We start from the raw sequence: 26,323 nt of genomic DNA on the forward strand, positions 1-26,323 counted from the left end.
GCCGAAGGGTCCAAGAAGGGAAGGACCCTCCTCCCAGACTGCTCCACGACGGCCGCCTACAGCGACGACGAGTGGTTGCCCAGGGACAAGCCCCTGGCGAGGTCGTAAGTGTCCGGATTCCATAGTAATTCATGGTATGTTTTATTGCACTGCTTCTCATCACGCCGAACATGATTATGCAGTCCATCCCGAGCCCATATCGACGTATCTTCATCGGATGGTTCTTTGGACCCGTCGGATATGAATAGCGATTCACTTCCGACCGCCTCCACCCCTCGCCCTACGGACAACGTCGTGGTGTTGTCTCAAAGGGCACCGAGCCGAGGGGAGGTAGTCCTGGAGGCGCCTCGTGGCGACGTTCCGGACTCTGGGCGCAAGGGGAGCAAGACTCCCATGGGCTCCGAATTCGGCCCCCAGCCGAACGCTGCGCCGGAACCTCCAGTGGTTCCGGACTCTGTCAGGCGACCCCCGGTTAAGAGGGGCAAGCCGCATGTGCCGGTGGCCTCTGTCCATCCAGAGGCATCAGACAACTTGCTGGAAGCGCTTCGCGGCGCTTCCATTTACGAAGAACACCGCACTATCATGAGTGCGGTGGTCAAGAAGGTTTAGTCCGCCAAGAGCGGACTGACTGAAGCCTGTGCCAGCCTCCTAACGGGCTTTGAGGTAAGTAACCGGATTATAAGAGAATGTCACCGCATAGACACTAGCCCCTGATGCTCTGTTTGGCATTTGCGAAGAAAGGCCGAATAGAGGATCAAATAATAACCGCAGGAGTCTAATCGAAATATGTCTATGTGCATATGCAGGCTTCATGCTAGCCGCTGCCGCGCGTACTGCGGAGGTCGCCGCACTGAAGCGGGACCTTGAGCGGTCCAAGGAAGAGCTCGGCCTTGCCAAAAGGCAGCTCGAAGAGAACAAAGGTAAGTTATACCCCGTCTGTATGTTGATAAGAAAAAAAGGATGGTTGCTTAGATCATAGGATCGTCATGAATTTTGCCAGGGGCCACGACCGAAGTGGCGACCCTAAAGAAGGCGCTGTCCGAGGCCGAGGACAAGGCGGCCAAGGAGCGCATTGAGCGGGAAAAACAAGAGGCCCGGGTGGGCGAGGTGCAGCAAGAGCTCCAGGCACTCGTCAAGAAACACGAGTCCTTGGAGCTTGACTCTAAGACGCGAGAGTCCGAGCTTGCGAAGGCCCTCGAAAATGCACAACATGCCAAGGCCGAAGCCCAAAAGGCCCTCTAGGAAATTGAGGCGGTTAAGAAGATAGCGACGGGTAAGGCATTCAGTATGCAAAGCAACCATGTGAGAGAAAATTTCCTTTTACTTACCCGAGTTCGGAGCTCTCCAGGAGCGTTTGCAGATCTACCCCGCAGTGTATCAGATGCCGCGGAATTCTACCGGGCCGAGGAGGGGAGCTCGGCGGAGAAGTTGTTCTGGTCTCAGTATACTGGGACCGAACACCCTAGGCCCTTGAGCAACCAGCTGAAGCAACTGGTCGAGCTCCACAAGGCGGCCGAACAGGCCATGAAGGGTCTTATAGTCCGGATGTGGCCTGGCGATCCCCTGCCTGATAGCTACTTCGGCCTGGTGAGGCGGCTTGTGAATGCCTGCCCGCGGCTTGACGTCATAAAGCGGTATGTCTGCATCGAGGGCGCGCGCATGGCTTTTGCCCGAGCAAAGGTGCACTGGGCGAAGCTGGTGAAGGAGGGGCCGCCAGAAGGCAAGGAGCATCGCCACCCCGAGATGTATTATAACAGTGTCCTGAAGGGTTCTCGCCTTGTGACGGAGGAATGTACTAAGGATGTAACATTCGAATGAATGTACTCATGCGATCCTGTTATATGAAACGAGTTCATTTGTGCTATGCAATGCTTGTGAATTTAAAATATTACCTTCTGTGCGGCCGTTTATAAAATCTGAGAGTTGGCCAGTCGTCGGCTTCTGCCCCCATGTAACTAGTACTGAGGTGTTCGGGATAAACCTGAGCACTCTTTATCCCAATTTTGGGTCCTTCGAGGGAGGTGTTCAGCACAACGAACCAGGCAATCGGACTATAAGGCTTTATCACTCTCCCTTAGCCATAGAAGTCTACAATTTTAAATTTTGGCGAAGCCCCTAGTATTCGGAAGGCCGAATTTGGGGCGCTATATACGCCTAAGTCGGGCAAGGCTGACTCCTTGCCCGAAGCGGAAAAAGTCTTTAAGGACTTGAGACCTCTCGAACAGCGACCAGCTCTCGCCTTATCATGGCAGTCAGTTTTCGGCTTTCTCTACTGAGGTGCTCGTCCGGAAGAACCGGGACACAATCGCAGTAGTTCTCCCAACGCTACCTTAGCCGATATTGCGGAACGTAAGGTACCAAAACATGGGAGCCGGGCAAACCCAACTATTGACCCAAGACATGATTCGGAGCTGATGCATATAATGCTATAAGTTCGGGGTGCCGCACTGTCGAAAGTGTTCGGACTTCTCACGCCGTATTATGGGGTATACTGAAGCCCCTGGCGTAATGGTCGTACCAGAATGTACGGGTGCAAGTTGTCGTAAATAAACAGACAAGAAAAAATAAGGGTAATGCAATTATAGACTAATGCTACACCTTGTTAAATAATACGTCGAAGCGTACTGATACAAGTAGTGCAATAAGCAAAAAATAGGACTATTTGACATGTCCTATCCAAGGGTAAGCTGCGTATGGGTATTAAAAATGGGTACTTCGAGTGTTATCAGAGACCACCTGGGGATTCCCTTGTACGTCTTAGCTTCTTGCCTCCTTGGTTGTTCCTTTCCGTAATGTGTCCAGCAATCAGACTGCCGGAAAGGGCTTCCAGAGAGTAAGGTCCTGAAAGAGAGGAAATGATAAAGGTATACAGCCCCTGGGGCGGTTGAGCCGCATTGTGGGACGTGCCCTGGTCGTGCCCCCGCCTATGCCCATGGTATTTTTAGTGCGTAATTATGTACGCGCGGCACAGATTTCGTCGCTTGACCGGGACTAGGACGGGGGCCGAATTGCTAGGCAAGCTCTGAATGTGCCAGGCGATCCTGTTGCAGGTTACTCCGGACTCGCTTGAAGGTGTCCGGGGGCTTTATCGCCGAATTGGCGGTTTGCCTTAAAAGGCTGCTTTGTGCCTCAGCTGCGAGGGCCGCAGTGTGCTCCTCCGTGCGGAGCGAGCGTTCTGTGTTTCCATTGACTGTTATAACCCCATGAGGTCCTGGCATTTTGAGCTTGAGGTATGCATAATGCGGTACCGCATTGAATCTGGCAAATGCGGTTCGCCCGAGCAATGTGTGATAGCCATTGCGGAACAGGACGATATCGAAGATTAACTCCTCGCTTCGGAAGTTGTCCGGAGATCCGAAGACCACTTCCAGTGTGATTGAGCCCGTGCAATGGGCCTCTACACCTGGGATGACACCTTTAAAGGTGGTTTTAGTGGGTTTGATCCTCGAGGGGTCTATGCCCATTTTGCGCACTGTATCCTGATAGAGCAGGTTCAGGCTACTGCCGCCGTCCATAAGGACTCGGGTGAGGTGAAATCCGTCGATGATGGGGTCAAGGACCAATGCGGCAGATCCGCCATGACGGATACTAGTGGGGTGGTCCCTGCGATCGAAGGTGATCGGACAAGAGGACCATGGGTTGAACTTTGGGGCGACTGGCTCCATCGCATAGACGTCCCTTAGTGCACGTTTCCGTTCCCTCTTGGGAATGTGGGTTGCGTATATCATGTTCACTGTTTTCACTTGTGGAGGGAACCTCTTCTGTCCTCCTGTGTTCGGCGGCTGGGGCTCCTCCTCGTTGTCGCTATGCAGCCCCTTGTCCCTGTTTTCGGCATTCAACTTGCCGGCCTGCTTGAACACCCAGCATTCTCTGTTGGTGTGATTGGCTGCCTTATCGGGGGTGCCGTGAATTTGACACGAACGATCGAGTATGCGGTCCAAACTGGACGGGCCCGGATTGCTTCTTTTGAACGGCTTCTTCCGCTGACCGGATTTACAGCCGCTGAATCCGGCATTGACTGCCGTGTCCTCGGCGTTGTCGCCGTTGTTGCGGCGCTTGTGTCTGTTACGACGCGGTCTGCCGTTAGTATCCTTCGTATCTGAAGTGCCATGACTTCTTGATGTGTTGTTGCTGCGAGCCAGCCAGCTGTCTTCGCTCGCGCAAAAGCGGGTCATGAGCGTCGTGAGGGCCGCCATAGACTTCGGCTTCTCCTGGCCGAGGTGCTGGGCGAGCCACTCGTCACTGATGTTATGCTTAAATGCCGCTAAGGCCTCTGCATCCGGACAGTCGACAATTTGGTTTTTCTTAGTTAGGAACCGGGTCCAGAATTGCCTGGCCGATTTCCCCGGCTGCTGAGTTATATGGCTCAAGTCATCAGCATCCGGTGGTCGCACATAAGTGCCCTGGAAGTTGTCAAGGAATGCATCTTCCAAATCCTCCCAACTGCCAACGGAGTCTGCTGGCAAGCTATTCAGCCAATGTTGAGCTGTTCCTTTGAGTTTTAGTGGGAGGTACTTGATGGCATGTAGATCATCACCGCGAGCCATGTGGATGTGGAGGAGGAAATCCTCGATCCATACCGCGGGGTCTATTGTTCCATCATCATATGATTCAATATTTACGGGTTTAAAACCCTCTGGGAATTCGTGATCCATTACTTCATTAGTGAAGCATAGGGGGTGTGCGGCGCCTCTGTGCTGGGCTATATCACGACGCAGTTCATATGAGTCTTGCCTGCTGTATTCGGCCCGGCCGGATTTTCTTTTAGTGTATCCGGCGTGACGGTCATCGTCCCGCGTTGGTGCGCGCCCCCGTGATCCGTAGATTGATCTTGCATGTTTTGCCTTATTTTCCAATACATATCGCAGGTCCCGCATGTTGCCCCGGCCCTTGGTATTTTTGTTTGGGTGGCGGCGGGGTGCGGGCTGGTTTTCAGGCTGAAATGCCTCTCTGTCTCGGCCGCGAGGTGGCCGATCAGCCGCATCATACGCTGGTGATGTAGGTTTCAATGCTTCCTCCTCGAGTTGAGGTAGCAACCTGCGCTTTGGGTAACTCTTGGTTGGGGTAGCAATTCTGGACTTGATTCTTTCGCCAGTATTTTTTATATATTCCAAAAATATTCTCCGTGAAGTTTCAGGTCATTCCGAAAACTTTTATTTCTGCACAAAAATAACACCATGTCAATTCTGCTGAAAACAACGTCAGTCCGGGTTAGTTCCATTCAAATCATGCAAGTGAGAGTCCAAAACAAGGGCAAAAGTGTTTGGAGAAGTAGATACGATGGAGACGTATCAGGAAGCCATGGTGGGCAGTAGTGGTGTGGACAAGAGAAAGGGAACGGAGGCGGATGACTGCGGCTATGACCTGCGCAACAGTTTATATAGCAATGGTGGGCGGCGGTGTGGCGCCGAAGTTGCCGCCTCGGCAACCGCGTATCATTAATGTAGGCGGTAGACAGACGGACGGACGACACTTGTGTCGTTTGAAGGCGGAGCAATCGCCTGCACGGGGAAGCGGGGCGGGCGCCGCTGAACGTTTCGGGCAGAAAGCGCGCGCGGGCGAGGGAGGCGGTCTGGGTGAGCCAGGGCAGTCAGACTCGTGTTTGGCAGCGGGTCGGTCCAGCAGCCGGACATGCTGGCTCGCCAGCGAGCTTGCCGAGCTGAGCGACGACAATCAGACGATGGACGTAACTTCCGACCAGGAGCCGGCGCCACTGTCCAAGCCGGTTCATGCCGTGTTCACCATAGAGCAGGTGCGGCCGCACTTCGATGCCTTAATGGTGGAAGAGCAACCAGCGCAGGAGGACCTGTGCTGCAACCTCCGTCTCGTCAACGAGCACTGGTGAACAAGCGAACGACAATGCCGTCGCGGACATGTGGCCCTATGATCCTGGCTTCCCGAATGAGCAGCAGGCGTTGTACCAGACCATCCGTAGGGCCTGCGAGGCCCTCTTCGTCGTCCTTCGAGTTGTTGCGCTCGCCGTGGCGCCGCCGTCTCACGTTGTCAACATGGTCAACAGACATGAGGAATGAGGAGATGACTTTACTTGGAGAGGATGACAGTGGGGACCCACCAGGGCCATAGCCGCACGTCTGCAAGTGCCTCCTTATTATATACTACAACTGTAAATTTTTTTGCTTCCTCCTGGTTTCCTGACATCACGGTCCCACACTATTGTCAACCTAAGTAGTCAATAAACGAGAGAATTGCGCAAGGAGCGGCCGACAGCTGGGACCAAGCAACTCGAGCAGTATTTGTGTGTTTTGAGGTGTGAGCACTGCAGAGTTTTTCTTGAGCGATGTTTTCATTTTTTTGAGACAAGAGCAACGTTTTCGTTGTTGTTCAGAGGAGAGCAGGGTATTAACTGGGCGGGTTGTGGCCCGTCTAGCCCAGGCCAGATATCCAGCCCAGATATTAATTTTTTTAAGCTGAAAATGGCTAGCCCAACTATACTTTTTTTGAGGAATACCCAGGCAAGGTCAACTTGTTATTCTCCGCCCCGCCGGACTGCAAATCTTTCCTAAAACGGATGCATTAGGCTTAAAAAGAAAATGGGCTTTAAGAAATAATAAATGGGATGTAATTATAAAAACTGGGCTGTAACTATAAAAAATGCACCAAACACGTAATTAGTTTATAAAATATTATTTTTGGATTTTGAAAATTTTAATTTCATTAATTGTTGCGCGCGCAATGTTTCGTTGGATTTTTATGTAAGACAAATTTATATTGAAATTGTATTTAATCTGACTAGAAATTTAGGGATAAAAATATTTTGGATCCCATCAAAATATGGTAAATTCTATTGAATTCTATTTTGAACGGTTGGTTGAAATTATTAATCATTATCCTAGCTAGAAAATGGGTTGTACTTTTAACAAACTGTAAATGAGCTGTAGTAAATTCATTAGAATTCAAAAATGGGCTGTACATTCTTACAAATCTCAAATGGGTTATAAGTTCTCTACCACACACCTGTGGGCCTACTAAATTGACGCGTCCCAAAAAAAAGTTGACGCGTATGCAAGGCTTTATCAACTTATAGTGAACACACGGTTTTAGCAACAGTGGCCGTTGGATGTCCATCCAACGGATGTTGTGCTTCTTCTTCAATCTCGGATATTCTAGCTTCACCCGCCCAAAAAATAATTTCTTCCCATGACATCTGGGGTGCACCGTTTCGGAGGCTGACCTGTGGGCCTACTAAGTTGACGCGTACCAAGGGCTTTGTCAACTTAGTCAATATAAACGATTCTAGCTGCAGTGACCGTACGATGTCCATCCAACAGCTGTCGTGCTTCTTCAACCTCTGGTCTTCTTGCTCCAGCCGCCCAAAGCAGCGCCGGTCGTGCCACCTGCTCCTGCCTCCAGTGGCCGGCTGTGCTGCCGCGGAGGCCTCACAGCCCCCTACTATTCCCACCGCTGGCCAGGCCGTGCGGCGACGGCAGCCTCACACCGCAATCGAACCAGTGAACCCTCGTACTCCTCTCCGCATGGGCATCCACTGCCGCGTCTTCCGTGGCTCCGCGTCGTTCCCTTCCTAGGCCTCGCCGTCGTCCACCGCCTTGGTGCTCTCGCCGTGGCGTGGTCAATGTGGTCAACGAACGACTTCCATCGAAAGAGTACTGTACGTGGAGAGGCTGACAGCTGGGTCCATGGCCGCAGCAAGGAAGTGCCTCCTTATTACGCGGAAAATAATGATTCCTCCACCTGACAGCAGGGACCCACCGGACGGGCCACCGTATTTCGTGAAAAAAATATTTCTCCCTGACTGCTGGGACCCACGAGCTACATCTTCACACGCAAGGAAGTGCCTGGCAGTCGGGACCCACCTAGTCGAAGCGTACGTAGCGTTGTCATTCTGGTGGCGAACGTGTACGTACATACTTGTCGATCGGTCTATCTGCAGGCTGCAGCGATGAACCGTGGCCGAGTAAGGAAGGGCATGTGTCATAGTAATGGTGCGCACGTAGCATGTACACGTACGTACAACGGCCAGGGTGCAAGAAAGTAAATACGGCCACGTACGTACATACAGGCGGGGTCTTGAACGCCTACTCGCGCATACGTACGGCCATGGCTTGTGTAAATGGCTGGGTCCGAACGGAGAAGCTGCGCCGTCGTCGTGATCATGGGGAGGCAACCGGCTAGGTCGGAACGGAATGCGTCGTCGTGTTCATCGGGAGCCAACCGGCTTGGACGGAACAGCCGATGGAAGTGAGGCCTGGCGTACCGCAGAACGGAGGAAACGGCCTTGTGTTCGACCGGCCACGGTCGAAACGGGGTCCTGTTGATCGGGAGGGGTGTGGCGTATCGCAAAACGGAGGAAACGGACTTGTGTTGGAGCGCTATGGTCGAAACGGGGGTCCTGTTCATCGGGAGGGGTGTGGCGTACCGTAAAACGGGACTCCACGGGATACTGTTCATCTCCACCGTCGACCTCCTCCAGCCTCCACGGGCTATTGTTCATCTCCACCGTCGACCTCCTCCAGCCTCCACCTGTGACTGTTCATCCACGGGCTCCTGTTCATCCAGCCTCCACCGCGCGCTCCTCCACCGGCTACTGTTCAACCAGCCCTCTTCTCGGGGTCCTTCAACCACCCCTCTCCACGGTGTCCTGTTCAACCACCCCTCCACTGGCTACTGTTCATCCAGCCCTCCACCGGCTACTGTTCAACCAGCCCTCCACCGGCTACTGTTCATCCAGCCCTCCACGGGGTCCTGTTCATCCAGCCCTCCACAGGGTCCTGTTCATCCACCGGCTCGATCGATCAGGGTGTTGTTCATCCAGCGGCAACGGCCTCTACTACCACGGGTTCCTGTTCATCCAACCCCCCACCGGGAACTGTTCATCCAAACCCCCCAACAACGCTCACTGTTCATCCATATGCAGCATCGATCAGCTTCAGTTAGCAGCAGTAGTGAAGGAATCACTCGGGTTCAGTTAACAGCAAGGGATCGATTGCTCAGGTTCAGTAATGTATCTAGTGCAATCGCTCGGGTTCAGTTAGAGCCCAACGCCTCGCACACACGCGTACGTACGAGAGGAACGCGCATCGCTCGGCCCCGACCATCCACCGTAACCGGGAACTCCCCCGATATTTTCCTCGCCCTCGCTTCTACCATGATTTTTTCCGTCATGGACGGCCCAAAGAATGTCATGCAATTGCGTCTCCGGCCCGCCCAGGACGAAAAGCCCATTTTTCTGTCATAATTTTTTGTCATAGAAGTAGGAGCCCACCACATCTATGATGATACCGGGTTTTGTCACAATTATCGTCATAGAAGTGTCATAAGTATGACATAATTTTTTTTTGTTCGGCCCAAAATGTCACGGATGTGTCTTTTTTTTGTAGTGTTGGGCCAAGCAGCATAGTTGTTGACATTATGATTCTGCTGGCAAATGAAGCAAGCTTTGGTTTTCACATAGTTCCCAACATCGTGACCAGGCCCTCCACAATTGAAGCATATCATATCCTTATACCTGGGGTCTAACACTTGCTCTACCTCACCATCTACAGCTTGAGACGCAGGAACTTGAGAGGACGTTGTTGTAGATGCAGTAGATTTGGATTTCTGTGCAGGCATAGGGTCCTTACCAGATGGAGCAGAAGCTCGCCTACGCTGCACGGGGGCTAGGGCACGTTGGGCAGGGCCTCGTTGAGATGCTGCCCCGGAGCTGGATCCAGAAGGACGACGCTCAGCCATACCCACACCTTGTTTCACAACTTCAGCAAACGAGCGCTTGCCATGGTCGAGCTGCCCACATTCTATCGAGGTCATTTCCTCATGGCTGCAGGACAAGGGGTAGCAACTGAAAGTCTGAAAGAACATATTTGATCTGTAGCACGTTTAGCGTATTGGAAAGAGCTATAATTGACACATTTAATTGATATCACATATGCGACAAACAAAGACACAAACACAAAACAAAGTGCATGCCAAGCTATGGAATCGACATTTATCTGGACTTTGATTTTTTAGGGGCTCGGGTACGAATATGTTAACATACAATTTTGTTTTTCTAAGAAAAAAATCTTTCCCGCTAAAAGAAAAACTAATTTTTCTAACCGAGTGAAGAAAGCCCACTCTGTACTACCACCTACCTGGAGTGTGATAAGCCCACCTATCTATCCACTTGACCCAGCCCACATGTAATAGTCCAGCCGTCGAAGGCCCACTTCCACGGAAACCCTAGCCTCCGATATATAAGCTCCCCTCTAGCGCCCCCTGCCCGAGCCCTCGCACGCGCGCCGCCATCTCCCCGCCTACGCCGCCGCAGCCGCCTCCTGCTACCCGCCGCCGAGATGGTACGTTCCTCTCGTACTTCCTTTCTCGGCAAGCTCTTACGACAGTGAAACACGTTTCAGTCTTGGATGCGGTATTTCTTAGGATCCATCCTGCAAGATCGTAGTGTTTCTAGGTGCGAAATCATGATTCAACAATTCGATTGTGTGTTACTAATATGTTGAGCTCTCTCGAGCTCCTCCCTTTCGACCACTCGTGTTAGCCCTGAGTTGTGCTTCGTGCTTTGTATGCAAACTTCCTCTGGGCCAATCGATGTGTTCTTCAATTCGCTCAGAACCTAGGTGTATTAGGATACTTCGCAGGTACTCAACCAGTCCCTTGGTGCACAAAATCTGCACTGGCATGGTGTTGTGGGCTTGTGGCTAGTAAGGTAGAATAGCATGGGAAAAGCCATCTGCGCAAGTGGTTTGAGTGGAGCATGCGATATTTTGTTTCGGGAAGGATACACACTGGATGTAATATCGGAGCATTTTCGTTATCTAATGTATTAGTGTTTCGTTGATGTTAAGCTTTCCACATCCGAAGTTAATCAATTGCCCAAATTCGATGTTAAATGTGCATTAGCAGTTGCTTCACTGACTATCATAATGTTCATTTTTATTATGCTGCTGTGTAATTTGTTGTTTTGCAATGTCTACTCAGACGAAGCGCACCAAGAAGGCCGGAATCGTCGGGAAGTATGGTATGCGCTTATAACATTTGGCTCATTTACCTGTTTATGTGCTTCTGCTGTGTCCTGAAATTAGCCCTTGCAATGTTATAGGTACCAGGTATGGTGCCAGTTTGCGTAAGCAGATCAAGAAGATGGAGGTGTCTCAGCACTCCAAGTACTTCTGTGAATTCTGTGGGAAGGTATGTCTTCTGTCACCTACTTGGTTACACAAAGTGCATTGTGTGAATGCTATCTGCTATGTATGAACTGTTGTTGTTTACTGGGGTAGTACTGTACACTGACTACCTTTCCATGCACCTTCATACTCCCTCAGTCTGGAATTTCTTGTCGCATAAATGGATAAAAATAGATGTATCTAGAACCTAAAATATGTCTAGATACATCCATTTCTCCGACAAGTATTTATGGATGGAGGGTGTATTTATTAATGCTTGATGTGATATTTTGTATCGCTTTCTATGTTTTCTCTCTCCAAGTGATAGTTTTGCTATGTCAGTCGTAAATTCCTCTTGTCTTGTTATGTCATTACCCTGTAATATCTTATGCTAGCTGTGTTATCTTCTATTTGCAACAGAAGGTGTCCAATTTGGTTTTATTGTTGCCATTCTAATTGTAGTTTCATCATACAAAAATGTCATCTTATCTTATTGTACATGCTGTCATCGCCATGAAAGGCTTGTTGTACTGTAGTAATCTGAGTACAGGAAAGGGAGTTGTATTTAATATGCTACATACTCTTATGCTAGTAATTTGTAGCATATATTTGGTTTTCTATACACTTCTTCTTTGAAAATATATAGAAACTTGCATTCGGTTGTCTAAAACTACGCTTTCTGCTTGTGAATCATAACCAGTTTGCTGTGAAGAGGAAAGCTGTTGGAATTTGGGGATGCAAGGACTGTGGCAAGGTCAAGGCTGGCGGCGCCTATACCATGAAGTATGCATCTGTTCCGAGCTCCTTCTGGATGACCTCTTCATTGTCATATCGCTTTATGCTAATTTCACAATGCGTCTTTGCAGCACTGCTAGTGCAGTCACCGTCAGGAGCACGATCCGTCGCTTGAGGGAGCAGACCGAAGCATGATTGCCCTACTGTTGTCTTGAGGAATCCAGGGGTTCTGTAGTGGAGTGAAGACTTAACAATCTCTGTATTTTGGCTATCGAGCGATGGATATCTGTTAGTAATTTTGGTTCTGATTTTAGGATCTTTGAAACTTGAAAGTATGTCCCTACAGCTGCCTGTTATGCGTTATGCCAACCTATTTGTATTTTTGTGACACGTCTCTCACTCTCTACCCCTCTGCACCCCAAGTCAATCTTATATGATAAGGTTTTGAACTCTTTTTTTAACACAGTATAGATGCAAACGAGCATACTGACCCCATGAATGCATGGACACCCCCTACCTCTATGAGCATCTGTCATCTGATATGGAGAATGAACATTGCCGGAGGAAAATGGTAGTAGTGCAAAGTCTAGGACTTATCCTGATGGGCTGGTTGCATCCCTAAAATTGTGAACTTATGGAATGCACCCCAGTTGAGCAGAAAATTTTGAAAAAATTGGAAATAAATTCAAGACATTCTGTTTTTTTATAAACATTGTTGAATGTTTTATTGACATGCAAAGTTTCATTTGTGGATGTCTTGAAAAGAAAAATTGATGTTCAAAAGTGCTTACAAAAAGAGGAAATGATTGTAATCAACCGATCGGCCGCTCCCAAGGTCGCCGCTTTATCTCTTCCTCTCTCAATCTTTCTTGGATCTTCTCACTTGCAGCGGCTCCAGGATTTGCCATGAGCCGCAAGTGTGCCGCTCCAAGCCACCCATCCATGTCCATTGTTGAGAGGTTTAGCCGTCGGGTTGCTGCGTGCTCGACGGAGGTGTGGCCAGTCGAGGCCTAGTGTTACAAGTCGGCCACCGGGGTGCTGTGTGCTGGCCGCTGGACGTCGGCGGTGGAGTAAAATCACACTTCTTTACCCCTGTTCATGGCCGGATAATGCCTCCTTATTTTATTTTTGCAACAACAACCCTGTTTTGCAATTGCAACAAGGAGCCGCGAGCTAGTGATTTTTTTTTTCAGTCAGAAATGTTTCTCCAACAAAGGTTTGTTGCAAAGGAGGTTTGCAACACCGATTTTGTTGCAATGAAGAGAGTTGTGTTTCAGAAGAAGAAAATGGAAAAGAACGTTTTTTTGTTGCAACAAGGCCCATGTTACAGAGACTGAGTGCAACAATTGACTTGTTGCAAATCACTGGTTTCAACGGGGTTCACATGGGGAGATCCAATGGTCGTTCTCACTTCATCCAACGGCCGGCGAGGTGGTCGATCTTTCCAGATCATCCGCGGGACGCGTAGCGCCCCCCTTAAAAAAATACCCTTTTTGAAACATTGTTGTTGTTTTTAATCCCAAAAAACAGTTTCTGCAAATTTTCCATGGGTGCATGCAGAAACTTCATGTTCCATTTCATTAATGCTATTTTTGCAGATGTTATGATTTTGTAGTTTCTTTCCCATGAGTTTGCTGTGCGTTACACAGCTGACGCTCATAAAGCTTAATACGGAATGTTGTAAGCCCTGAATAATCTTCAGATTCCAGCAAATGATAGGTTTTCATGTCCTCGCAAATAATAAATAGAAGCTCCTTATTAGTTGAGCTTTAAGTTTCCCAAAGAATCTAGAGCTTCAGATACGGTATGTTACCGCAATCCCAACCAAGGAGATTGCTCAGATCCTCTTGAGAAGCGCTTTCAGATGTGGCTGTAGACTGTTTGTGATTGTTGCCATCTGGACGACGTACGAGAGCTCCCCATCCACCACCTGAAAAGCCCTCGTGATCTGCTTCACCTGACAAAATTATACAAGATTTCTTAGGAGATTCAGGCAACTTAGGTGGCTGCAAGACTCCGTAAGCGAGTGGATAACCCTGAAGATGACCTTCCTATGAAGTTTAGCAACTCCAACAAGGAAAGACAATGTACATGATGGTCAAGATTTGAGTGTTGCGAACCTATGACAAAAAATACAATGAAGTGCCGCCAGCAAGATGAGTCATACCCCTCCTACTTCGGTTCATGAACACAAAAGCAGATCTAAGTGTCATAGTTTCTGAGTTTTAAACAAACAAGACAAGTGCAGATGGAAGTAGGGCACTGCTTCCAGAGTTAAGAAACTTTACATGTAGATTTATCCCTTGTTAAATATAGATATATGGGTGCAAATATAAATTTCTATTAGCTCATAGAAGCCTTAGTGTATCATGAGTTCATCACCTGGACAAGTGAGGAACGTCATTCTATCCTAATTCGCAAAAAACAAAATACACTATCCCATCCAACTTAAGAGTCAGATTACGTAACAACAAAAGTACCTAAACTCTTTTGACAAATATTAGCCCATGGTAGGTTGAATGCAAAAACAAAAGCATTGTCACATAGTCAAATGAAAATTGACCCTCAGAACATCATGTGGCATAGTAATAAAGGTAGTCGAAATAGATGATAATAAGAGACATCATATATAATCGTCCTAGGAGAAGTACCTTTGCTGCATTGCCAATAAGTTCGCTTTGGAGTGTCACTGTTTTCTTTTCACTATCATATGAACCTGTCTGCATTTTAGAAACAAAGTTGTGGCAACAAATAACAGTTTAGCTAAAATAAATAAATATAAATAACTAAAGTAACACACCAATTTATTTAGTTCTCACCAAAAAAAACTTGTTTTGCTTAGTGATATAAATCACACTCCGATGAAACCTAATTCTTACAATGCCTGGGTGAGTTATGAGCTATGGCCTTGTGAGTACCTTTGGCCCTATAAGCAACTTATATAAGAGGACCACTATTGTTTGGATGTGTCCTCTCTATTTATCATTTACCAGCAAGCCTCCAGTGCTAGTTTTTGGTATTTGATTAACAGTTGTTTAGCGAAAATACAGGAAAAAAGGGACCACCAGTTGCAACGAATTTGCAAAGAGAGCGAATATCTCAAGCCTACACTATCTTTATTCAAAAATTAAAACATAAACACACATTTAACTTCAAAAAAGCAGATATTTCACAGTGACAAAACTACACTTTCATCTTTAAAATGTAAATTTAAAATATACTTTGGTATAGTTTTGTAAACATATTAAGGGTATTTGTTAGTTTTCTGATAAATTTTGACATAATAACTATAGTTCTGTGCCATTTATTCTTTGCAATATTAAAGGATCCAAATATTGCAGGCGTCAACTCACTTCCTATTTGTATATCACATTCCTTTCTATCCTACTCCCTCCGAACCATAATATAAGACGTTTTTGCAGTTCAAATTTAACTGCAAAAACGTCTTATATTATGGTACCGAGGGAGTACATAAGAGATCAACACAACTCCACATAAATCAGTGTTAATACTGCAATGACATAAATGCTCCTTTGCCCCTTCTTTGCGCAGCTTAGCAGGTGAGATAAGGATAATTAACCCCACCTACTGTTGCAAGCAACTATGCTAGTTCAGTATCCAGTTCAGAATCTTCAGATATGAACAATATAACTGCAGTATGCAGACACCTGCCGTGCAAATTATAAACTGGGATTGCGAATTTGCGATGGCCTATAACGAATACCAACAGGCAATACCCAAACAGAGTTGCCATTTGCAGCTGGCTCCAAAATGCATACCATACTCAATCTAGCATCAGACAGAACTATGCTTGCAAGAACTCAATGGGCAGTCAGTACGAACACACCTGGACCTCGGTGAGGCCTGTGCTCTGGGCGATGACCACCTCGACGGAGCCGTCGGGGCGGGGCCGCCAGTACCCACTCTCGGCGTGCATCGGGTCGCCGGACGCCGCCTTCCACGTCCTCTGCGTGTACGAGATCACCGGCTGCGCGCACCCACGCCGAGTCAGGCAAAGGCATGAAAGCTCTAAGAATCGGCCAACCGAAGGCAAAGTTTCTGCCACGGAAGGGACACATACGGCCGGGAGACGGCGGTGTACCTTGGAAGGGTGGTGGGAGAAGAGGATCTCCTCGCCGTAGCGGAACGGGACGATGGAGGGGAAGGTCCCCTCGCCCTCGCCGCGCCACTTGCCCAGCAGAAACGACAGCGGAGCCACCAATGGGTGCGGCGCCGGCGGCTGCGTTGGAGGGCCGGCGGCTTCCATTTCTTGAAGTCTCCGGTTGGATTTTCGGACTGGTCTCACCTCTCTGCTCTCTTGTTTCGTGAGCTGAACGGGACGATGGGGAGTGGCTTGGGTTGCACAATCTAATTATTTTTTAACCGTAACTGTGGGTTGCACAATTTTCACCCAACCGCCCCCATTCGGTCAAGGATTTGTTGCTGACCCACCCAAAATTCTAGTCATCCGAGAAAGACGGTCACGCCCACAATAATCATGCTAACCGGGAAATTTTGAAACAAGCACGATGTATGGCAAGATCTTCCACAATTCGTCAACCATGTCACAACTTTGCAAGGAGGTGAACTCGGTAATTATCTGCACGCTTCACTCCCTTTAGCCGGAGAGGAACCGGCAGGTCTTTGAGAACATCACTCTCCTCCCATCGGCGGTCATCGACAAGATTCACAATAACTGTAAATAGTGAGAGGGTAATATTCAACTCCCTTCCTTTCTAAATATAAGGTGTATTAGTTTTTTCAACACTTTAATCATTTTAGACAAAAATATCAATGTCTAGATTCAACATGAAATATATTTATATGTTATATTTATTTAATGTTATATATCCTTATATATATTTCTATAAACTTGGTCGAACATCGATAGTATTTGACTTTTTGAAAAACTAATATGCATTATATACTAGTATTTAGGAACAGAGGGAATAGGCAGTCTTGTGGTGAAATGCCATCGTTCTCATACAAATTATTGCAAATGCACTTGTTTGCAATCTTAACATATATGTATGAAGATCTCCGTGTTCACGGAAAAAATATATCAAAAATGAAATCACAGGGTCTTGGTGAGTACCAAGAACCCAACACCATGCAAGCAAACTGCGAACAGCAGCAAGGATGACATTCGCTGAATTATTGGCGGCTATGGTTTGGCGATGGTGTAGAGGTGTGATGCAACGGGCGTAAACTCTGCATTTGCTTTGATCTCACATGCGACAGTGACGCTCATATTCCTTGTTGGAACTATTTTGTGAAGCCTTTAGAGCACATACAGTCGGGCGTCTTATCTCCTCTCCCAAATGTCCGGGTGGACGCCTTGGTTACTAACCGGTGAAAATCCTGACATAGACGGGCGCCTTAAATGGGCCTCAAACCTTGGGCTGACCGACGCCCCTCATATCCAGCCATAATGTAGGGCGGATATGAGGAGGCTCGTGCGTGACCACGCGCGTCTGCAACGTCGGACTCGACACCCCGATCCCATCATAAATTGCACCAAATTCATCACCCTTAACCCGCCGATTGCATTTGCTCTCTCCTCTCTTCCTCCTCCTTCACACTGGACGTCTTTTAGCTCCGCCGCCACCCTTGCTCCGGCGCCGTTCCGAGCCTTAACGCCGCCAGCACTGGTACTACAGTCCTCTCTATCGTGCTGCCTCTGTGGACTTTGTTGCCGGCCCGGCCCGGACGTCACCACAGTATGTTCAGCAACTTTTGGGTTGCCCCTTGCGCTCTGTGTGTTCGACACAATATTTGCCCCGGTTTTCTGTGATTTATTCGTAGGAAAAATGATGGATTCTAATGCTTCATCAGACAAGGAGTATGCACCGATGTAGTTTGATAAAATGATTGAAGATGAGTTCTTCGTTTCATGGAATTCAGACGAAGAGTCAGACATGATCATGCTCATAAGCATGCAAGAGGGAATGGAACGGCAGGTGGAGCATATTCTCAACTTTAAGGGCTCAATGAAAGGGAAAAGAGTGATCAATCGGGATAGGGTCTCCGGAGCACAGCTAGTGTACAAGGACTACTTTGGTCCAGACCCAACTTTCACAGATGATCCATGGTTTCGTTGTCGTTTCTGTATGCGCAAACCATTGTTTTTGCGTGCTGTGGAGGGAGTGAAAGCACACGACTACTACTTCCAGCTCACAAGGGATTGTTGCGGCCATCTTTCTTCCTCCGCTAAGCAGAAATGCACAACTACTCTGAGGATGCTTACACTTGGTACTGTCGTCGATGCCATTGGTGAGATGGTCCGGATGGGGGAGAGCATATGCCTGAAGACTACTGCCAGGTTTGCCCGCGCCGTGCAGGTGTTTGGAGCTGAGTGTCTAAAGGAACCAAATGTGCAGGACATAGAAAAGTTGTTGGCTATTGGAGAGGCAAGAGGATTTCGAGGAGTACTTGGATCAATTGATTGCATGTATTGGCAATGGAAGAACTGACCCAAAGGTTTGCGTGAAATGTATCAAGGTAACACCAAAGAGGCCACCATCACACTGAAAGCAGTGGCATCACATGACTTATACACCTGGCATGCTTTCTTTGGAATGCCGGATTCTCACAACGATATCAACGTGCTTCAACGATCTCCATTTTCAGGAGGCTTTGTAATGAGGAATTACCGCCGTGCAACTACACTGTCAATGGCCGTGACTACAACATGGGATACTATCTTGCCGATGGCATATATCTTTAGTGAGTTGCGTTTGTGAAGACCATATCCGAACCACAAGGCAACAAACAAAGTCACTTGCAACAATGCAGGAAGCAACTAAGAAGGATGTGGAGAGAGCATTCGGAGTGCTTCAAGCTCGTTCATGAACTGTTCATGGAGCTACAATGATGTGGGAATCAGAAACTTTGTGGCAGCTGATGACATGTTGTGTTATTTTGCACAATATAATTGTCAAGGATGAGGGTGATGTTGTAGCCCAAACCAATGGTTATGAAGTGCGTGGAGAACAAGTCCATATCCTCAAAGATCAAGATGCAAAACGGCTTATAAACTTTATGCAGATGCATCAGAATCTTCGAGATCATGACGCCACAACTACTCAGTGATCTTGTGAAGCATATGTGGACCGACAATGACCAAAGAGCTAATGTTTGAGTTGTGCAATTAAAATAAATTTTATGTAAGAACTATGTATTTTCGCTGCCAACATTTATTATTTACGTGCGACATTGGCGTGTATGATAGACGTGCATGGATTTGCAAGTATCTGTGAGTTCGAATTTGAGGTATGTGGCTCTGCCGGACATGACATATGAGGGGCGGTTCAGATGCGTCCACAGGCGTGCCTGGATGCATCCGTGGACGTATAGGGGCCGGATTTGCCAAATCCGGCTGTAGATGCTCTTCAAGAAAAAAAACATCATTTCCTAGACATAGTGATGGTCGTGCGTGGTTTCTTCCTTGGTTTGTGGCCTTTGAATCTCATTAGCTGTTTGACGTCTCGGCTACAGTGCAGATAGTTGATATGAGATCCGTGGTACCTTTTTTGCGATGGTGGCTGCTCCTTGGTTCTTCTCCTCGTAAGTGTCGAGTTCTGCAAGGTTGGTTGATTAGTCTTGTTGTTTGATCATATTAGTAGGAGATCCAAATGTTTTCATCTAAACCTAGGTTGGCGAGTCCTTGAACCACACTAGATCACCTTCTTCCCATAGGACACCTTGCACCCACTATAATTTTCAGAATTATTGAAGCTATGGAATTATTCATAGGATTTTATAGCTCTAATTCAAATAACATATGAGTTAATTCAAAGTCTATAAATGCCATGGAAAAATATGCATCATCTTTGGATAAGATTTTCACCGTTTTCCCTAAATCATGATCATTTTTAAGAACATTTTGGGTTTCATTGAGAAATAATTTAGTTAAACCTAGTTTATTAATGTGGTGCTAGGGTTTGTCATTCCCCATTTTAAATTCTTTGAAATTTAAACATGATGCATTCAAGAAATTACTAACCTAAGTCATTACCAGACTATGGATGTGACTGTAATGCCCATCAGTTTCTGGCTGTTGCGCTTGATTTCTAGACTAGACCAACATATTAATACTAATCTTTGCTGCGCATTTTTTTCCTTACTTGTGCGCATCTCGGGACAACTTCCTAGTCAATCATCCATTCTTAAATTTCTCCAAGCCAAGCACACTTAACTTTGAGGTTCCTTGGAGATGGGCTTCCAGAAAAGAAGATGTACCATGTTGATATGAGTAGTCTGTTATTCTTATTAAGCCGGGATGTCACATACACCCACCTCAAAGGAACATACATCCCAATAGGAACATTTCATCTTTGCACACATCTGCGCGCTAGTGCTAGCATCCACATGTGCCCCATGTATGCATCACTGACCCGTACCCGCCCGTGTAACCGCGAGGATCGACTCTGATACTAATTGTAATGCCCAAATCAAACCCACCGGTTCAATCATCGGTTCCCGGCGGTTGTGCCTGGGATCTAGACTGGCCTCACATACTAACACTATTATTTTCTACGCATTTTGTCATCACCCGTGCGCACCTGAAACAACTTTCCACTCGGTCACCAATCCTTAAATTTCTTCAGGCAAAGTACACCTTACATTGAGGTTCCTTGAGGATGAACTTCCGGGAAAAAAGGTGCACCTTGTTGATATGAGTACTCTATCATTCCTATTAAGCTAGGATGTCACACTCTCCTTCTTTGCGATGAGTGTTATCAGGTGGACAAACCAAGCAACCAACGCTCAAGGCTGCCTTATTTGTTTACATGAGAATGGAAATTGAAGATCTCCTATGTATTTTGAAACGAGGCAAAAGATTAGCAATTTTCATTGATTAGGGAGGAAGGCTTGGAGGTTAAGGCTCAAGGCGAGAATTGCAACAATCACTCTCGCTGCATTACAATACTCAAATGCCTCGGCCCTGCAATGCTCCAAACCGAGGTATCCTGTTTAATCCTAGTGACGATCACTCCCATCGGGACGAAGGAATTACGAAAGATCCGCGCATTCCACTCCTTCCACAATGCCCAAGAGATAAGCAACATCAAGGAAGCCAGCGTCCTGCACGATTGGGTTTTCTTGGTAGCGTTGTAGGTCCACCACTCTTTAACGGAAGTCGCTTCACCCAATCGGAAGAATGCACATCGTGAAGTCCAAGCCAATCTTTGACCATGCACCAAACTCTAATAGTGTACCAACATTGAAAAAGGAGGTGGGCCACCGACTCTTGGACCTTCTTGCATACGGGGCACGGGTTACAATCTGGCCACCTACGACGCTGAAGGGTTATCCCTTCAAATCCTAGTGTTGATTGCAAGCCATGCGAAGAGCTTGCATTTAGGAGTGCCCGTATCCTCCAAATGGTCAGGATCATGGCGGAGTCAGTCCGGCCAAGGAACTGTGCCTTGTAGCATGCCGTGTCTGTCTCGCCAAGGAACCAAGCCATGCGAAGATCTCCTTTGTCTTGGTTGAGTCAACCAGACATTTGAATGTAGTGTTTTTTCTTCTTCCTATTTCTGTAGCATGGTCTGTAATCATCTCGATGCCCACCTCCCATGTGATTGTCTAGTTGTTTGAATTGGCGGCGTTCACCCCGATCGAACTGAGGCGTTTGCAAATAGCTAAATAACCGAAACATTCCAAGGAACTATGAATATACAAATAAAAGCAAGGGAGAGATTTACCAGCGCAAGCATGTGAAAAATCAATCCGCCCACACTAACATATCTCGAGATTTTGCCCAGTCAACCGATAATGAACTCATGAAAGACAAATCATCATTCCGTTGTGGCTTAGGCCCGATTTTCGATTGTCGAATCGTGTTGCATTGTATTTGTTTCTCTTTCATACTAATTTGTTGTGCGAAAAAATAGCCACAAAACTAGAAACAATTATTGATATAGCTCATCATTCATGCCAAATGATAACTCAAAATATTTTTTATTTTTTTATATAGCTCATCATTCATGCCAAATGATAACTCAAAATATTTTTTATTTTTTTATATAGCTCATCATTCATGCCAAATGATAACTCAAAACATTGTCCGGTGGTATAACATATGCACAATTGTGGAACAAATAAACGAACCAGCCCTAAACGGTAGTATATGTATTCACTGAAATGAAGATACCAAATGTGGTAAAGAAAAAAAAAGAGAAGCAGAAAACTTATTACAGCTTACTCATTTTTGCGAGGCACATTTCTCATTGCATTAGTATAGATCTGAAGACGGGACAAAAACAAATACAAATAATCAGCGAGGCCACCACCACAAGGAGAAAAAACACAAGACGTGGTTGGATGTGGAACGGACGATCAGGATCAGTGCGTGCACCGCGACCTCTGGAATCTTAGCCGTCGGTTTTTGATATCGAACTCCCACAGGTGCTCCTGCTGCAAGATGTTACCGATGACGGAGATCCCGGGCCAAGGGCCTTCCTGCAGGCCGATGCACTTGACGCCGGGCGCCGCGTCGATCACGTAGCTCTTCCCTGGGGGCTCCAGCCGCGCCGCCCCGGCGAAGTGCACGGCCATCTTCGGCACAGCGACGTCGGCGTCCTCGCCCGACGGCGACGTCCAGTTGTAGCAGTACTCGAACGGGTCCATGGTGACCCGCGGCAGCCCGGCGAGCTCCTTGCTGAGCGCGGCCACGACGGCGCGGTAGGCCGGCTTGGCCAGCACCGTGAGGCTGGTGCCGGAGTCGAGGATGACGCCGCCCCCCGCCTCGACGTCCCAGACGGCGCGCGGTATCTTGAGGAACTCCCCGGCGACGGAGATGGCCTTGAGGCTGACGTCGTAGAAGGGGCGCATACGGCGGTCGAGCAGCAGCGGCGTCGTGCGCGCGCGGGGAGCGGCGGCGGCGTTGCAGGAGGAGGGGGAGGCGTGGGAGGAGGAGACGGCGGGGTTGGGGCCGAAGGTGAGGTAGCTGGTGGCGTTGCGCGGGGAGAGGTGGTCGACGAGGCAGTAGGAGAAGCGGCCGCCGAAGCGGGAGGCGGCGTGGGAGGCGAAGGAGATGCCGCTGTAGCCGAGGCTGAGCACGCCGTCGGAGGCCTCGAAGCTGGGGCCGGTGTAGGAGCTGGTGCAGCCGAGCACGAGGCCCTTGAGCTTGGCCTTGCGCTCCTCCCGCCCGGACAGCGCGATGGTCGCCGACTCCGTGCCCACCGTGCCGCGCGCCGCCGACCCGTCCTTGTACCTGCATTGCATGCGGCCGTAGAATGCGCCACGGTTAGTTACGTAAATCGTGCATGGCACATGGCGCGATTCAAGGACTGGCTTGTGAGCAAATGCAAATCCTTCGGAGCACAATGATTAAACCGGTGGAAAGGGTAATGCCTTTCCATGAACTGTTATCGCGAAGGATGCTGCCAACAAGTGGACCTCACGCGGCAGTGCAGATATGTCCTACGTTCATCAGTGTTTTTTGGCGAATGCATGCCGACCTGAACCTGATTGGTTAGCAGCCGGAGTATGTGCATTTGAGCTGGAGGATGAATTGTTTTACTCCAGCCAAAACCAGTTTTGACCAAGGAGAAGGTGGCCCAGGTATGGTCAAAGTCCCCCAGAGAAACTGTGTATACTATCACCCGTGAAATTGCGTATACATTCATCGGTGTTTGACTTTTGACAGTCGATAGCAGAACCTGGTTTTCTCTGCATAAACAGGAGATGATACTGTACTATACTCACTAACCTTTGACATTAGACATAATAGGGGAAGAGTAGTCAGGGAGGAAAAGTGGCGAGCAAACTGAGACGAACCGGCATGTTTCAGAAAGAGAAGGGGTGGGCACTCCATTTCTCCTCTTCCTTTTAGTACAAAAAAAACAGGCAGGCAGCACAACGTGATCGATTACCAGTAGTACAAGAACAGTCTACAAGCTGCATGCATGTTCGCCGTCGACACGCGTAACCCCAAATCTAAATGTACGTGTGAGATGCTATGACACCACGGGAGTGCGTGCTCGCCAGCTGCTCTTTCGGCCATTAGCGAGGCGGGACACTACTCCTCACGAACTCCATGGCCTATTCTTGTCCTTGCATTACGTCGTACGTTACGCAGGTACACTCATTTGTTGCGGAATCAAGAAGCCGAATACCGTTTGTTACGGCACCTGCTTGGGACTGTCACTAACGGCGCACGGAGAAACATCTCATCTCAGATCGGTGCATGTAGTACGTATTACAGATTTACAGTACCATCTTTTGATTTATCTTTCGGTGGCTCCTTTCCTACGGAATATGTGCAATGTCCTGACACGCAGGCAGGCACTGATGGAGTACAGCCCAATCCACCGTGCACATGACGATCTCAAGCCAAGCCAAGCAAAGTCGAGTATACTATACTGCAGCTGCTACCGCCGCGACCGCCGTTCCCCTTTCTCTGCCCATTGTTAATGAAACAAGAAAACAAATGCCCGGCCTAGATATGAACACCCGGCAGCGTGCACATGCAGCAAAAACTACGAGCAGATAGATATCCTGCGCGCGCGACCCCTTTCTGGGCGGCGCTGCAGGATCCGAATCCGATGCATATGCGCGCATGTGATCCATCTCATCTCATCGCTTTCGTGAGCGGGCATAGTTCGGGACATGAGGCAGCATCCATGCGTTCTTCTTCTTTCCGGTGTGTTCGTTTTGGTCCATCGCCTTGGTGAGCCGAGTGACGATGGCGCGCCATGTCCGCCTGTGCGCGTGTTTGTCCGCGACAGCTCCACGAAGGCATGGCAAGCCCACGCCTCTACAAGTAGACGCCATAAATATGCTCCAATCTATCGATGACTTTGACGAAGCAAGCGGCAAATCGATCGGAGATTTCAGAGAGCTCAATCAGCATGAGGACTCCCATCTCCATCGAAGGGGGTAGGAGTACATACGAGAAGGGGCATCGTCGACCTACATGGCCGAGCCAATGAATGCCGTGCAGTGCTACGGTCTCGTAGTACAAGTGGGACTGCCAGTACCAGTACCAGTAAGGCGAGGCAGGCCGGAGCTGCCCGGAGCAGGGAGGGCATCAATGGCGCCGCATTGATTAAACGCTGCGGCCCCATTGCCATTTGCAAATTGCAACTGCGCGAGATCCGACTCGCCCACCAACCAACCACTAATGGCCTCCTCCTGCCTCCTCCTGCCGCCTCTGCTGCTGCTCGCGCCTCCTCATCAATGCCAGGGCCAATTAACGACGCCCCACCCGCAGATCGATTTGATTCAAATCCATCGCGATTACGCACAGCTAAGTAGGAGTGGTGGTACTAGTCGTAGCAGTAAAGCGCGGGCTGGCGTTTGTATGAAGGCTGGTTAGTACGGTAGAGGGGAGAGCGATGCGAATGCGAATGCGAATGCGAATGGCGAGTGAGGGAATGCTGACCGGTAGTCGTAGGCGCAGGGGCTGCCGGGCGTGGGGCAGGTGGCGAGGGAGAAGGGGAGCGACTTGGTGCAGGTGTCCGACGCGCACGAGATGGGCGCCCATGTCCTGGAATCCTCGGGACGGAACGCGCGCCCCGACCCCGAGTCGGCCGGCGAGAGCGAGGAGTTGGCCGGGGCGGAGGCGGAGGCGGGGCGGCGGCACTTGACCCAGGTCAGGTCGCTGCCGGTGTCGGCCACCAGCAGGAACGGCTGCGCCGGGGTGCCCACGCGGAAGCGCACGAAGTACTGCCCGATGCCCGTGTACGCGCCGGAGGTGAGCGGCATCGCGAAGGCCGCGGCAGCCGAAGAGGCAGACGAGCCCGCCGCGGTCTCGCGCGTGCGCCGCCGCCCGTGCGAGGCGATGAACGCCATCCGCTGCCGGTCGCTGCGCGCCAGGTCGGCGAGGGACGCCGGCGCGGCGAGGCGGAGCAGGGGGAACCGCGCCGAGTCGCTCGCGCGGCGGCCGCTCGCGCCTGCCAGGAACGCGGCGGCCACCGCGACGAGCAGCAGCGCCAGGCGGCGACCCGCCATTGCCGACGGCGCGGCCGATTCTTGGGTTTCGCGGCTTTGCTAGGCCACCAACGCGACGCCCGGCGATGTGTATGTGGCTGGCCCGCCGGCGGCCGTATGCGCCAATGCGCGCGCGCGCCTCCCGGCTCCTCGCAGCTAAGCAAGCAAGCCGCCGAGTTGCCGCGGCGGTCGTGGTGGTGCTTTCGTTTGCGCTAGCGTTTCGGGCTGCGTGTATGTGTTTGTGTTTGTGTGTGTGCCGCTTTGGAGTGCGTATTTATCTTGCCCTCTTTGCGTGGGGGAGGCAGCTGAATAGCTAAGGTTAGTTTAGTTTAGTGTTAGTTTTTGTTCAGGGTGGTGGCTGTGCTGTGCCTGTGCGTAGTCCGGGCGGCACCTGCCGCGATTGGCATTGTTTGGCCGCTGCAGAGGTGTGCGACGCGACGCGCTTGGGCGCTTGCGCTTGTGCTTTGTGCGCGCCGTGCTGGCCGCGGGTCAAAGCTTCCTGGGACTCGCTG

The 26,323-nt window shown here is 49.3% G+C and overlaps 4 protein-coding genes across 5 annotated transcripts; 2 read left to right on the forward strand and 2 right to left on the reverse strand.

Annotated features, from left to right (window-relative positions):
- Nucleotides 1-10,176: 10,176 nt before the first annotated feature.
- Nucleotides 10,177-12,258, forward strand: LOC109772707 (large ribosomal subunit protein eL43z). 2 transcript variants are annotated; one of them, XM_020331403.4, is made up of 5 exons: nucleotides 10,177-10,310; nucleotides 10,951-10,990; nucleotides 11,072-11,160; nucleotides 11,836-11,918; nucleotides 12,002-12,258. In XM_020331403.4, exons 1-5 carry the CDS (start codon nucleotides 10,308-10,310, stop codon nucleotides 12,063-12,065), a joined length of 279 nt encoding a protein of 92 aa, XP_020186992.1. In that variant the 5' UTR covers nucleotides 10,177-10,307; the 3' UTR covers nucleotides 12,066-12,258. The 2 variants fall into 2 exon arrangements, with proteins under 2 accessions (XP_020186992.1, XP_020186991.1); XM_020331402.3 differs by lacking the exon at nucleotides 10,177-10,310 and having other exon boundaries at nucleotides 10,924-10,990.
- Nucleotides 12,259-13,535: 1,277 nt separating this feature from the next.
- LOC109772706 (peroxynitrite isomerase Rv2717c) lies at nucleotides 13,536-16,320 on the reverse strand. The gene is made up of 4 exons (XM_020331401.4): nucleotides 15,973-16,320; nucleotides 15,718-15,858; nucleotides 14,522-14,590; nucleotides 13,536-13,827 (listed from the first exon to the last, which is right to left on the reverse strand). The coding sequence occupies exons 1-4, from the start codon at nucleotides 16,135-16,137 to the stop codon at nucleotides 13,708-13,710; spliced, it is 495 nt and encodes a 164-aa protein (XP_020186990.1). The 5' UTR covers nucleotides 16,138-16,320; the 3' UTR covers nucleotides 13,536-13,707.
- Nucleotides 16,321-17,818: 1,498 nt separating this feature from the next.
- On the forward strand, nucleotides 17,819-18,343 carry LOC109772712 (uncharacterized). Its single transcript, XM_020331408.1, has one exon. The coding sequence runs from the start codon at nucleotides 17,819-17,821 to the stop codon at nucleotides 18,341-18,343; it is 525 nt and encodes a 174-aa protein (XP_020186997.1).
- Nucleotides 18,344-21,977: 3,634 nt separating this feature from the next.
- LOC109772705 (aspartic proteinase NANA, chloroplast) lies at nucleotides 21,978-26,109 on the reverse strand. The gene is made up of 2 exons (XM_020331400.4): nucleotides 25,264-26,109; nucleotides 21,978-23,091 (listed from the first exon to the last, which is right to left on the reverse strand). The coding sequence occupies exons 1-2, from the start codon at nucleotides 25,830-25,832 to the stop codon at nucleotides 22,221-22,223; spliced, it is 1,440 nt and encodes a 479-aa protein (XP_020186989.1). The 5' UTR covers nucleotides 25,833-26,109; the 3' UTR covers nucleotides 21,978-22,220.
- Nucleotides 26,110-26,323: the final 214 nt, after the last annotated feature.

The sequence above is a fragment of the Aegilops tauschii genome, chromosome 3 (genome assembly GCF_002575655.3).
Source record: "Aegilops tauschii subsp. strangulata cultivar AL8/78 chromosome 3, Aet v6.0, whole genome shotgun sequence".
Taxonomy (NCBI): Eukaryota; Viridiplantae; Streptophyta; class Magnoliopsida; order Poales; family Poaceae; genus Aegilops; species Aegilops tauschii.

Bases quoted from the DNA above. Each gene is read 5' to 3' on its own strand.
- LOC109772712 (XM_020331408.1), top strand. From the start codon at position 17,819: ATGGAACGGCAGGTGGAGCATATTCTCAACTTTAAGGGCTCAATGAAA.
- LOC109772705 (XM_020331400.4), bottom strand. From the start codon at position 25,832: ATGGCGGGTCGCCGCCTGGCGCTGCTGCTCGTCGCGGTGGCCGCCGCG. The intron at 23,092-25,263 runs GTCAGCATTCCC...CATGCAATGCAG, and splicing joins CCCTGCGCCTACGACTACCG to GTACAAGGACGGGTCGGCGG.
- LOC109772707 (XM_020331402.3), top strand. From the start codon at position 10,939: ATGTCTACTCAGACGAAGCGCACCAAGAAGGCCGGAATCGTCGGGAAG. The intron at 10,991-11,071 runs GTATGCGCTTAT...GCAATGTTATAG, and splicing joins CGGAATCGTCGGGAAGTATG to GTACCAGGTATGGTGCCAGT. The intron at 11,919-12,001 runs GTATGCATCTGT...GCGTCTTTGCAG, and splicing joins GGCGGCGCCTATACCATGAA to CACTGCTAGTGCAGTCACCG.
- LOC109772706 (XM_020331401.4), bottom strand. From the start codon at position 16,137: ATGGAAGCCGCCGGCCCTCCAACGCAGCCGCCGGCGCCGCACCCATTG. The intron at 15,859-15,972 runs GTACACCGCCGT...GGGTGCGCGCAG, and splicing joins TCTCCCACCACCCTTCCAAG to CCGGTGATCTCGTACACGCA. The intron at 13,828-14,521 runs GTACTTCTCCTA...TAATTTTGTCAG, and splicing joins TTATTGGCAATGCAGCAAAG to GTGAAGCAGATCACGAGGGC.